Below are 13,606 nucleotides of genomic sequence, written 5' to 3'. Positions count from 1 at the left end.
GACACAGTAACTGAGCCTAAAGAATGTTTAGGAGAGCATGCTCAGGTCAGAGGAAGGGAATAATCCACAAGAGACGTGGTGGCTGATGGTCAGTTGGTTTAAAAACTGAGAAGCCACCCGACTAAGCAAAAAGCAGATCATTATCACCCTTGCTGTCACCAAATTCTGTAACCAAGGGCTCTAGCAGCAAAGTCATATGGATTAGGAAGTGGAAAGTTCTTAACATTTGAACACCACATTCCTGGTATTTTACCCAAATATGCTTTCACAACTCCCTTTTCACTTAATATTTATTTAAAAAACTGGTTCTTCAGTCACCCTGATTCATCAGGACCATCGGGAGAACAGAGAACTCGGTGTTTGTTGCTATAGGGACCCACAGAATCATGCCATGTGACTATTTTTGCTTTGAGTGGGAGCTGGTTTGATATCCTGATTCTACCCTCTGGAGATACCGAAACACGGCCCTGGAACACATTTTCTGAGTCCCTGTTGTGTGGTGACTTTGAGTGGGAATGTCACTTACAACAGTCAAGGTACCTTTGTGTGGAGGTTTAAGACAGCAGAGCACTCCCACTCCTGGTTTGACGGTAGGCAGCATTTTGCCCTAATTCATTATGCATTGTCCCACCATGAGGCTACCTACATACTGTTCCCGCTCAGATGTAGAAAGACATGTTAGTAGGAACATATATTAATGATGATGACATGACAGAGGGGAATGTTTCTTGCTGCAGGATCAGCAATGTTCTTGAAATGCTCCAGATGGCAAAACTCCATTCTTTTTTTACATGCCTCGTTTGGTAAATTTTTTGGCAACAAGATATAATTACAACTTTGGAATGTGCGTTCTAGTATCAGCTACTCTAATGAGTTATGAATGATCAGATCCAGCTATCCTGTAAGGAGAAGTTAGTTCGTGTGCTCAAGTGACTCCACCAGCATCTGGGCTACAAAGATCAGTGATTTGCCCAGTGTTGAAGCATTGACATCTGGTTCTTGAACTTTTTTCTAGACCTTGGCTGATCTTATTCCTACAGAATGGCAACCCTTAAGGATACATTCTGCTAGTGAATATGGGACTAACCTAGAATCGATGTAAAATTTGCACTGTAATTGTGGTCTAGCCAAAAACTAGTCTATTGTCTTTGAACGATTATTTAGGACATTCTTCTGCTATATAAATTAGCTTTTAGACATTGCTGCACTGATGAAAATGAAAAAAAAAATGTGTGATAAGGAGAAAAAGACGGAAACAGAAAAAAATAAAAATCACATTTATTTAAACAAAAATATACACACAGTGTACAATGAATATGGTCTACACGGAACAACAAAATAAAATGATTTTTCTTCAAATGCCAGTATAACATGATCTAACTTACTATCTCTGCCCCATTTCCTAGGAATACACATTATTGGCTCATCTAGAATATATACTTAACATAAAAAGAAAACAAATGCCACCATTTCAGATAAGTACCACAAGAGTCTGAAAATTAGATGTTAGGTTAAACAGTATAATAAAATATTCACATGAGAAGTATATGTGTACAAAGAACACATTTGTGCAAGGAAACGGGAGTGTCTCTCCACTTACACATCTGTGGAGCCTGCCTTTGAAAAGTTTGAAAAGTCCTTTGACATCAAATATTGTTTTAATATTGACAGTGATATAAAAACATCATAGGACCTATATCAATGGGAAAGCAATCTTGCTAATACATGCGTCAATATTGCCTTCTAGACAATGAAATCGTACCAAGTGATCATTAGAGTTGGACTGCTGGATTATGTATGCTCTTTTGTGACTATAGAGTCATTTCAGTGATTTTAGGAAGCCTGTGAATATATTCATGCTATGAGTAGGAAAGTGCAACATCATCTTAAGGAACTCAGTTTACTAAAAGATAAACAAGGTCTGGCTTATCAGGAACCATTGTTTGCATTAGACCTTCTCTTTCTTGATATTCACTCTCCGGGGACTATACTTCATTGTGAGCCTTTTTTTCTTTTTTTGATTTATAATTCTAAATGTTCACATAATCTATGATATTCAAGCTCAGGACAGCTAATTGCATGTACAATTTATTTTTTGGTTGATATTACCTTATAATTCTTTGTCTTACTTCCTTTGTACTAGTAGCCAGAGAGGCTTTGTTTCTTTGACATCAGAAATACTTTAGACTCTCTTATGTGCTTAGAAATAAGATTTGAAGACTGATTAATGTGCACCATGACTCAGAAAGTAAAAATCCAAATTTCCGTACCTTAGCTTGATACCTAATTGGTTCACCATATTTTATCTAAACACTGATTTTATTTTCCTCTCCTTAAAGATAGTTTTGTTATAGGTAGCATCTGTGTGGGTAGAAAGTTCTAACTTAGAACTGCCAAAGAAACAAAGGATGTAATATATTGGGACTTTCTTTGTAAAGCAATAAAATATAAATATGGGGGAAAAAAGCATAGCTTCTGCCGACTGCAGCTGAGCTAAATGAATGTCAATTCACACTAAAATTGTCAATCAACCACACAATGCTCAGCAAATCATTCTCTTCAGTGGTGCATTATTTGTAAAGCCTCCAGCTATTAGGGATGCTTTGTGTTCAACAGGCTCGCTTCCCTCCCTAACTGCTGATCATGGTTTTTCTCGGGCCAGTTTCTTAAATCTGTGATAAACATTAATTTATTTCCTAAAGATTACAAAAGGTGCCCTGCATATTGAATTAGACAACTGATATGCCATCCTGCTTGGAAATCAAACATCTAAAACATCTGTAATGTTCTAGCATACGGCCAGAGTTTAATTTGCCTAATCTAACAGTGTGGATTTCAACCGAACTATACTTATTAGAATCTGGACACAGTGATATGGTACCATTTTTCCTGCATTTAGAAAATGCTAAAATTATAAGCTTAAAAACTTATACTAAAGCACATTTTCAGTGATATTCTAATTAGGCTAACATTTCTCTGAATTTAGCCCATGGTTGTTATTGCTTATGCTAAGGCTGCATTGCTAAGATTTCCCTTGCAGAACATCAAGAGAGATACATTTTTAAATGCATCTGTATGAGTATATAATTTAATTATGAAGAACATATAAACATCAAATATTACTCATAGTGTAATAGGTGTTTTTAAAAAGGGGAACAACCAAAACAAAATTGTAGCCATCTGAAGATGCCTGATTGCACTTAATACTATATTAATACTTTCATAATGTTTTCAATTATTTGTTGTTTGCTGGAGAAAAAAGGTGGAATTCAGTTGTATGCTGGTAAATGTTTAACAACTGGTTTTCCAGGAATTAAAGGACCCAGTTTGCAGCACTGGATCATTTTTGGATGTAAATACTCCCACTGTGGTCAATTTCAAGCTACCCACCTGATGTTTCTGGGTGTGGAGTCAGGAAGAGATGCAGAGTAGCCCATGATGATACAGTGTTTCCACTGTGCAGAGATAATGGACATAAATAACCTCAGAAGCATAGGTAAAGAGTAAAATGAAGGAAAACAATTAGGAAGTAGTAAGTTTTGATCATGATCCTTGTTTTTAATAAAATGTATTTAATTGCTTTTGATAATTTAATAATTCATGATGGTGTGTTTAACAACCGGCTCACAAATTTCCTGAAAATTTAATGAGAGTTAAATTTAACTCTCACAAGTCTGCATGAGTCAGTTCTAGTGCACCGCTTTTATCCTTTCTCCTTGGTTCATGCATCATACTTTACACAAGGAGGGGCTTGATTTGTTGGGAAGAAAAGCATTACTCCATACAGATCTTTTTCTTTTCCACTCAGAGTCTTATTTCATGCAAAATACAATACGTAGTGGAGGGGGAAAAAGGGGAAAAAAGGAAAGTATCTTCCACCCAGATGCTGGCTTTTAAGACTTCACAGATTTTCAGAACAAAAACAGGGATCTGTCTTATAAAGTAAGAACTGGAGGTTAGTCACATGCTATACTGCTCTAATTAGTTAGTTGGTCATTTTAGCACAATTTGTCAGCAGGATCAAATTGTGGCTCTGACTCATGGGATTACTGGACTGACTAAAGACCAAAGGATTGTTTTGGCAGGATACAGACAAGATCCAAGACGGTATTTACAAAGAAAAAAAAGAAAAACCAAACAACCACGTGGGAAATTAACGAATGCATCCAAATGTGGGTCTGCTTCAATCAAATATTTGAAACTTTAATGTTGAGCTGTTTCATGGAACATTTTTAGGCTCTGGGTCTTTTGTCACTGGGTCATACATAATCAAGATTTCGCCTTCCCTTGTTTTTAAATATGTTTTCTGTAGAACTCTGCAAACAGCTCTACAGAATTGATATCTGCATTTGATAACCGCATTAGAGGGAAACATATTTTTAGCCCAAAATTTTTTTTATCTTGTTTGGAAATGTCATTTTCTTGGTTCAGTTTCTGGCTCAATCTGATCTCTTGAAATAGGTCTGCTCGTGTATATTTTAAATAAAAAGAGAGAGAGGAAAGCATGACTAGGCTGTGTTTTTACAAAGGAGATCTTAAAACTTTCTAACATTTGGTCTTTGATCTAGGAAACTGCAAAAAGTTAAGAAATAGTGAGGTGGATTTCCAATGGTACTTGGAATAGCTCTGAGGAAGGGAGCAGTATTGCTGTTGGTATGAAACATGAATTTTCTTGGTTAAATCCACTTTTAACAGTATGCACAGATACAGGCTTTATAAAGGGAAAGACAGATGACTCTGCTAATAATTAAAGGAAACTTCTATGGATTTGTATTGCAGTAATCTCCAGCTTTTGAGACTTCTCTACCAGAACTTACTAAAAAAGAAAGAAAATATATCTTTGGGATATCTTCCCCAAATAGAAGACCCTACTTATTGATTTTTTTATTTAATAAATATTTTTTTCTGTATCTGAGTCAAGAGTTCTCATTTTTAAAAATACAAACAAAAATGACTTTATAAGAGTATTTACAAGATGATACATTTTCATTTAAGGTCTCTTGGAACACAGACCACTCTTTGATATACTGAACGAGGCTTCATTGTTACTCAAGGAAACCTCTGTCATCCCAACCTCTTTATTTAAATCCAATGGGATCATGGAAATAACCCAAATCCTAGCATTTTCAAATAAAATTGACCAATTCAAAAATTATATTTAATCACTGAAATGGAGAATGAAGCATAAGGGAGAACACCAAGAAACTTGGTCTGTAAATAGATCCATAGTACACAGCATCTTTTTATTGAAAAACCTGGAAACTATTTGTAGATGACCTCAAATACAATGCCCACAAGTCACTAGCTAAAATAATGGATTGAAAATTCTAGTATGAAAGGCACCAAATAGTTATCAAAAATTTATAGTAATCTGAAAAACCCAACATGAACCTATAGATCTGTTTGGAGTCCTTAGTTCAACAGACATCTTAGCCAAGAAGCTGTCACACTAGCTATGAAAAAAACCCATAATATCACCCACTGAATGTGGGCACAGCCAGGAGAGGTCTATGTAACAGCCCTCCAGCATTTCCAAGGGGAGATTTATGCTCTGGATAGCATACTCTTCCAATGAGTGAGGAAAAAGAATAAACTCTTAACGTCTGGAGAAAACAGGTTTCATTTATTCAGATCATTATACTCCAAGGCTCAATTCTGGCAATAAATGCCAAATTCTATTTAACTAACTAGCATTCTCCCACAATTTTCATGTATATTTTTAGCATGGCAATTTGGAGAATAGACAATCCACAGGCCAGGAAGGTAAGAAGAGATTGTAATCATGGTTCTAAAATTATCTAGCTGGATGACTGGGGTGCATCCCTTCCTGGTGCTTTAATTTACCCAGTTACATGGGCCTTATACAAGATGATCTCCAAAGCAATTTCTAATTTGGAATTTTGGAAAACCTATGGTGCAATTTTCCGGAGAATAAATTCCAAATTCAGGTTACCAGAAATAATTGTTTGAGTTTATCATTAGTTATGGCTGCATAGGTCTTAAAATGTTTATTCACATATAGTCATCTATGCCAGACACGCACACTTCCACCATCTATATTCTGTAACAAGAGGACTATTGGGAAACATCACAAAGATAGTTTATTGACTCTTATGAACTTGGCTACATAAAGTTCAGGCTGATGGGGATTTTCACATTTGACATCAGCAGGCTGATCATCTTTCATTTCCTTGCAGTAGCTGTTCCTCGTCATGTTTTTTCTACTAAACTATTCAACTTTTTCTATCACCACTTCTGTAATGGGGTCACATGACTCTCATCAGAGTTTTGAAAAGATAGCATGTTGTGGAAAAGTCTCTCACCGTGTTGCTAACACTGTCATCTACCTGTGCGGGAGGACTGGTCTCATCTTGCCCAGAGGCCCCAAGTCTTTACAAGCACACCAGCAACCCGCTTCTGCCGTCAAGTTCATGCGTTGACATTACCGAATTTTCATTCACTGGAAAAATATTTTCCAAGTCCCACAAATGGGCTCTAAGTTTACACGTAAGAACAGCTGTGGAATAACATGTCTGAGTCTCCCTCCCCTTTTCCCCTCTCCTGTCTTCGCTTTGGAGGTCAAGAGCCCCTCTTTGAGTCACCTGTCCTACCTCTGTGGCAGCCTACATCTCCTCAGAATGCCTCTGGCTGAGGGACTCCATGAATGAAATGTCCCCGTCCTGAGCTGATCTCAGCCAGCGAGGGGCAATGCATTGAGACCAAGAACTAGAATCACAATGTTACTTGAGATTTTGTAAATGGATTTCTTTCAGAGTAATATGCTAACACCTAATTCAAATAATGCCTAGATCTGGGCAAACATCCCTGATCACCTCCCTCCACAAATTCGTGACAGTAAAAAAGTTAAAAGGGTGGAGATTATCCGACTGAAGCGTGTTTGTGTTCCTGTTTATTTGCATGTTGGTAAAGTTAGGTGTCAGCTTTTCCATAAGTCCCCTCTGGAGGTCGGTAGTATTTGGGGAAAGCCATCAGCTGTAGCATGTTGAAAGCATACTTCCTGCATTTGACATTCTTCAGTACATTCTCTATGCGGCATCCTTCTCTGGTGAAAGGGGAAAAAGTACAACTTCATGAAACACAGAATAAATAAATATGCTTTATTTGTTCAATGCAGAGTTGCAGCAACAGTCCAAGTAAAAATAACAAAGATTCAACTCTACATTTTTTTTTCCCCACAAATGATGATACATCTTACAAAGTTAAATCCTAGGCCAGGCCCAATACCGTTATTGCCCTCGGAAAGAGATGATTCAAGTCTCTTTGCTCTTAACAGATATTTAAAGTTTAATAAACTCTTTAAATATAATTTGCTCCACAATACAGCTTCACTTTAGTCTCATAAATATATCTGCCTTTTTTTTTTAAATAACTTTTCCACAAATTAACTTCTCAGTCTCTTTAAAACACATTAAAATCTACATGTAGCCCTAAGGATGCAGGTTCTAAGAATAAGGCATTTAATTGATTAAGTCTGGCCCTATAGATTTTTAAAGGAAAATTTCATCTCTATTTTACTTCATTATTTTAGCTGTGCAACGAAGAGAAGAATGGCTTTCCCAACAGCCTGGTCCAAGTCTCCACTTTATAAAGGAAGGGGGCTTGTGCACAGACAGTACAAAAGTCACAGGTGCTGAAAATGGCATGTGGGACACGAACAAGACCTGGTTAAAAAGAATAGAAAAGTACTCCGAGAGCCAAATTAACCCAAACAATAGTTACAAACAGGTTAATTTAATTACAAAACATAAAGAGCCACTTTCTCCATAAAATTGCGTGACAGTGAAGAGTCAATTGAAGCCAAGAACTAACATAACTCACAGGTTAAGGAATCAAACAGAAGGTTCTATCAGCGGACGGCAACAATGATATTAGCACAGTGGAAATAAGTCTGGAACCTCCCACATCTCTAAAACTTGTCTCAGGGTTTCAGCGCATTGTGCCAATTCATTCTTAATTGTTTTTGATAAACTGAATGGGAAGAGAAACGGGAGGTGCAGAACTTCAAGCTTTCAGGATTCTGTTCTTTGTCTTATTCCAAAGACAGTAATTTAAAAATTCTTTTGAGCTAGTTAACAGTGGGAAACACTTTTCCATGAACAAAAGAGCAAAATAATTCCCTTAATGCATAGTATTTCTTTTTGTAGATTTTTAGGAAAAACAAACAAAACACAATTCAAACATTTGGTTTTTTTTTTAAATTCTGTGAATTTGAAAATGTAGAAATATTACAGCATCACCCCCCGTAATTTAAAGTCCATTGTCATTTGTAGAAAAGAAAGGAATACAACATAAAACTTATTGGTATTTGGCTAATAGTAACGCAAGACTTAGAATAAGCCACACAACTAGCAGGTGTGAGCTGACAAGCAGCAAGGCGACAGGATAGAAGTGTCGAGAAGTTGGCTTGTTATCAGTTAGACAGCCTGTTTCGGGATCATCGGATTCATTCAGTGCTCCCTGGGTTTGTCTGCTGTTAAACAGGGGTGGGGAGGGGGAGTCAGGGGAGAAAAGAAAATAGTATAGCATTCACACAGGAAAGAAACTCAACCTTAAATATCCTGAAATACAACACATTATGTTACATAACACAGCTGTTTCAGATGGAGTTTTTATGCTAAACAGCCCCAAAAGCATCCTGCGCATCTTTTTCTTCCTGTACTACATTGACAACTGCATTAAAAATAAGGAGATTCCTTTTGCTTTTTGTGCAAGAGGGAACAGAGAGACACTAAGATGATATTCACGTGGGCTGAATGTGTATGTACTGGGAAGAGTCGATCGCATAAGCATAACAGCACCAATCATTAAGACTACATGAATAAAACTAAAATATGGATCAACCCATAAAAAATAATCTGATAAATACATCTTCGGAAAACAAAATGAGAAACACAGTATGTAGTGAAGCAAACGGACATTCCTGGCACCTTGAAACACGCCATCTATTGTCACTATACTACAAAATGCATTTACAGTTATAAAAATGATCTATGGAAATGGTTTGGTGTTTAAAATGAATGAAACACTCGACATGTCATCCTTGCCAGCCATACGATTCATTGAACAAAACCCGACTCAGCACCCTCCTGTTAGCTCGGCTCATGAACTATGTGTTCTGCTGCTCATCTTACTTAGATGAGGCCGAATCTATCTCCAAGGGACTCCTGATCTGAAAAGAGATCCGTATCTGCAGAGCGACTCTTTGGAAAAGAACAGATTTTCTGTGCACGTGAAAAACGGTCGTTGGTAATTGGGCTTAAAAAAGTGGCAGCCATTGTGGTACGTCTGAAATCTGCCATGCTCATGTGAGTCGAAAATAAAAATTCTAGGTTCTATTTCATCAGTTGTCAGAATTTTCAGAATTTTAGTCACAGATGTCAATTTCAATCTCAGATGTCAAGGCGTGGTTTGATCTTGATGAGCTCCTCCAGGTTCTGAGGCAGAAAACTGGTTGTTACTCAGTCTCAGGAAGAGTGCCGTGCGCACCAGCCCCCGAGCTTCCAGGCCCCCTTCAACCAGGTGCGGCCCCTGAAAACCTCCGACACAGCCACTCGTGATGCGGCATTTCACCGCGTCACTGGCCACCCAGGCAGCAGCGGTGAGAATTACTTTGAGCATCTGTCTGACTTAGTTTAAAGCATTCGTTCAGTCATGTTGTGCTGTGCTCTGGTGTTTCCTTGTTCTTTGGGAAGATCCAAGGACTCTGGAGCCAGGGACAATGTTAAATAGCAGCATCTCTGAATAAGAGGCATGGTTTATTGAGCAAGAGGAGAGTTATTCTGGACTTGCATAATTCCCACTGTCAACCGTATGAGTGACCTGGTTGCCTGTTCAGCATTCTATGGCACATTAGGTAGGAAATAGGCAGTAGGTTTTATTATATTTAATTTAATTTTTATTTATTTTTTAAATATTTTATCTATTTATCTGACAGAGAAAGACCCAGGGAGAGAGGGAACACAAGCAGGGAGAGTGAAAGAGGAAGAAGCAGGCTTCCTGCTGAGCAGGGAGCCTGATGTGGGGCTCGATTCCAGGACGCTGAGATCATGACCCGAGCTGAAGGCAGACACTTAAAGACTGAGCCACCCAGGTGCTCCTAGGTAGTAGGTTTTTTTGTAGTATTTTTGTGATTAGGAAAAGCTTCCTTGCCTAATATTATTTCTCTGATATCACTACCATTCCCTCCCGTCCAGTTTTTTTTTTTTTTTAAGATTTTATTTATTTATTTGACAGAGAGAGATCACAAGTAGACTGAGAGGCAGGCAGAGAGAAGGGGGGGGGAAGCAGGCTCCCTGCTGAGCAGAGATCCCAATGTGGGACTCGATCCCAGGACCCTGAGATCATGACCTGAGCCGAAGGCAGAGGCTTAACCCACTGAGCCACCCAGGCGCCCCCCACTCCCGTCCAGTTTTAAGGTGAAAGTTATCTGTAGCAAATCTTAACTTTGTTGAAACCTTGTTGCCTCTCCAGTGTTCCCTGTTAGGAAACAAGTGTAGTCTCCTAGATCAACCCTACCTCTCTGTTATCTACCTATCAATCATATTATAAATATTATATTCTGATTACAAATTTAGGTTAAATAGTAACCACGATCGATCAATATAATAGTATAGAAACACTCTCTCCCTCTGGAACTGCCTGTAGATAGGGTCTGGCTAAGGAGTACACTACTGGCCAAAAAGTAAATTGAAAGGATTTTGTGAAGTCCTTAATCCAAATACAGGGGAATAATTTGTACTAGATTTAAAAACAAAAACAAAAATAAAACAAGACAAAAAAACCTGCCAGAGCACACTTCATGTTTTCCAGTCTGTTTGCTGAATTTGCCTTAGAAGTGAAAATTACTAAATTAAAAGGTTCTGGTTTTTTGTTTTGTTTCTGGAAAGATAGTTTTATAATTGAATTACTTTATTGTTTACTGACTTCCTTCTCTGGAGATTAGAATAATATATGAAAAAAGGCCTCACACATAATAATTCCATTATTCAGCTAGAATTAAAAGCCACGTGGTGGGGGCGGCTGCCGCAGAACGTAAGGCTTGAGGCCCCGGACGATGTCGCAATGTGGTCACGGGTGCTAGTGGGGCTGTCTCCTTCTTTCTACTAAGAATAGCACAGATGGTCATTTCCTCATAACCACAAATGAGTTTTTAAGCACTCTGCAAGGGTAAACTGCAAAGGATGTGTATGTATTGATATTGAGTAATGATATTAGGAATTTCCTCACCAGCAGATTATGAAGAACAACTAATTAGTGGCTGCCTTGCAAGGTGTCCTGACCAACTAGAGTCGCTCATTTTAACCATCATTGGTAGATCGCCATGGAAAAAATTACCATGTTGCCACCACTGAAAATGTGACATGATCAGTCACTTAAGGGCAGTTACTGAATCTGCAGGATAGAAAATGATTTTTTTCTTCTTTACAGACCAGACAAAGACATCACTTAAAAACAAGTAAAAAGAAATGTCTCACTTTTAAATACATCACTGCTACCTGAGGAAACATTTCTTTAAATAAAACCCAATGTGCATGACTTGATGATATTCGTGTTTTTCTCCCTCTTTTCTGTGGGTGGCTAGGGTGTATGATGGATCACATGTCCCCCAAGGCAGGTACCCTCTCAAACCACCCAGATCGCTAAAAACAAAAGCAAGAGTCTTCCTGTCTTCCCCTGCTGGGTAATCATTCATGAAGAGTTGTGCTATTTGGTACTTTATTCCTTTAACTGTTAGAGCTCTTCCAACTCCCCCAAAGGAAAATTCCCAATTAATACTAAATTGAAAAACATTTCCTCTGACCAGAAAGCTGATTTCCTCCTGTGCTAAAATGAGATCACTTCACATTTAATTATATCCAAGTTGGGGGCTGTGGGCACACCATCTTGAAATTATGAGCTAAGATTTTAAAGCCAATATTTTATAGAGCTTTACTTGATTCCACAATCATCTGATACATCAATCTTAATAGAGCACCAGCTTTCAGGCCCTGGATTGCTGGGTTGCGTCAGATTTTAAGCCTGTTGATCTGTGTAAAAATGAATATAATGTAGGACTCTTTGAGACGGGTACAGAAATCATAGAATCATAGATTCTCAGGGGGTAAAAGTGACTTCAGAAAATCTTCAAGTTGAACAGCACATTTTACAGATGAGAAACTAAATCTGAAGGCCTTGCCAATGCTTTACAATAGTAATTGCAGGGAAAGGACCCTGAGAATGTAGTTAGCCTACTTCGCAGCTTGCTTATATGGTAGTCTGATAAAATAAGGGGAGAAAGATTTCTTGTGTCAATTTAGATCAAGGTCCTGAAATTTAAAACTCAAAATACTTTTAAATGTCAAATTACCAAAACTTTCCAAACATTTAATTTAAAACTAGAATATCAGAAGTATATTTCTAGGACTTTTAAGAAACTGTACAACTATTTAAATACAGGGAAAATTTTGATAAAACAATGTCAGAGGTGGGATAATTTCTGGTGGCCTAGAAAGAAGATTAGCCTTTGTGGCCACTGGATCACTGGCCACGTTTAAGATGGTTTCTTCATTCTAACTGGTTTTCAGAATCTAATTCAAAATATATTATAAGAAAAGCCCCTAATTGAAGAAATCACTCAGAAGATGTAAGACCTTGTCACTCCTTTGAATGTCCGGGTCATAGAATGTTTCTGGTCTTCTTGGACAAGTTTGGTATAAAAGAAAGAGCAGTATTAAGCAAAACAGAACCCCAAAGGAAGCAGAAGTCCTCCCCATAGGACACTGCATGCATTTCCAAACAAGACATGTTTTGAGGAGGGGGAGTTGCTATGAATGAGAGGATATGAGCCTAATAACCAGGATATGATGGTGAGCTGAGGAGCCCGGCTTATCAGAGAAGACGAAGATGGAAGATGTTGAGAATCAGAAGCGCTCCATTGGCTTAGAGAAGAGAAAAAAATTAAGAGGTTGATTTCAGAGACTCAGTTTTTCTAGTGTAAAGTCTGGGCTACCTTGGGAAGCAAGGAGAGTTTGTTGGAAGTAAAGAAAAAGATCTCCCTTGCATCATGTCCTACCCTGTGAAGGCGGCTTTCTAGACGTTACCTGGTTTATTTCTTACAAACAGCCAAACTGGTCGGTGTTATTATCTCCAAGGGCCCACAAGGGTCACAAAACTTGTTCAAGAGGCAGATGGGGGATTATTATCCCTGTCTGTCTAGTGGAAAAATCATATTCCTCTCACTTTATGACTGGGTTCCTTCAAGGACAAGGTTTCTTGCTCCCTCTGAAGCTGGCAGGTGTGATTTCTTTCTAGTTATTACATTACAGTAAGTGACTTCTAAAATTACTTTCATCTCTACCTTCCTGTGATTCTTTGATTCTATTCAAACATAACGGCAGCACTCTAGAGATGCATGTTTTTTTCTACTAACATAATAGGTGACAGTTCAATAAGAGCTAGTTGAGGCAGGGAGCAAAAACCAAAGAACGCCAAGCACGCTGACGCTGTGTTCGGTCTCTAAAGGTGTTCTTACTCATTCTTACCTATTTTCAGAATTTTTTTAAAAATGTGACTTATTTGACTATTTTGATTTAATTTCTCCCTGGTA

General features: G+C 38.0%; 1 protein-coding gene across 2 annotated transcripts in view; it reads right to left on the bottom strand.

The window, feature by feature from the left end:
- Positions 1-5,442: 5,442 nt before the first annotated feature.
- Positions 5,443-13,606, bottom strand: part of LOC111149029 (inositol polyphosphate-4-phosphatase type II B) — a 372,027-nt gene continuing 363,863 nt past the window's right edge. The window contains exon 23 of one of the 2 annotated variants that reach the window (XM_022505917.1): positions 5,443-7,063. In XM_022505917.1, coding sequence (XP_022361625.1) covers positions 6,931-7,063 — 133 coding nt within the window. In that variant the 3' untranslated portion in view covers positions 5,443-6,930. Of the gene's footprint in view, positions 7,064-8,316; positions 8,492-13,606 lie in introns of those variants that run through there. The other variant, XM_022505916.1, reaches the window with a different exon arrangement.

The sequence above is a fragment of the Enhydra lutris genome, unplaced genomic scaffold (genome assembly GCF_002288905.1).
Source record: "Enhydra lutris kenyoni isolate GAN:26980312 unplaced genomic scaffold, ASM228890v2 scaffoldscaffold21, whole genome shotgun sequence".
NCBI lineage: Eukaryota > Metazoa > Chordata > Mammalia > Carnivora > Mustelidae > Enhydra > Enhydra lutris.
This window is presented reverse-complemented; position numbering and strand designations above follow the sequence as displayed.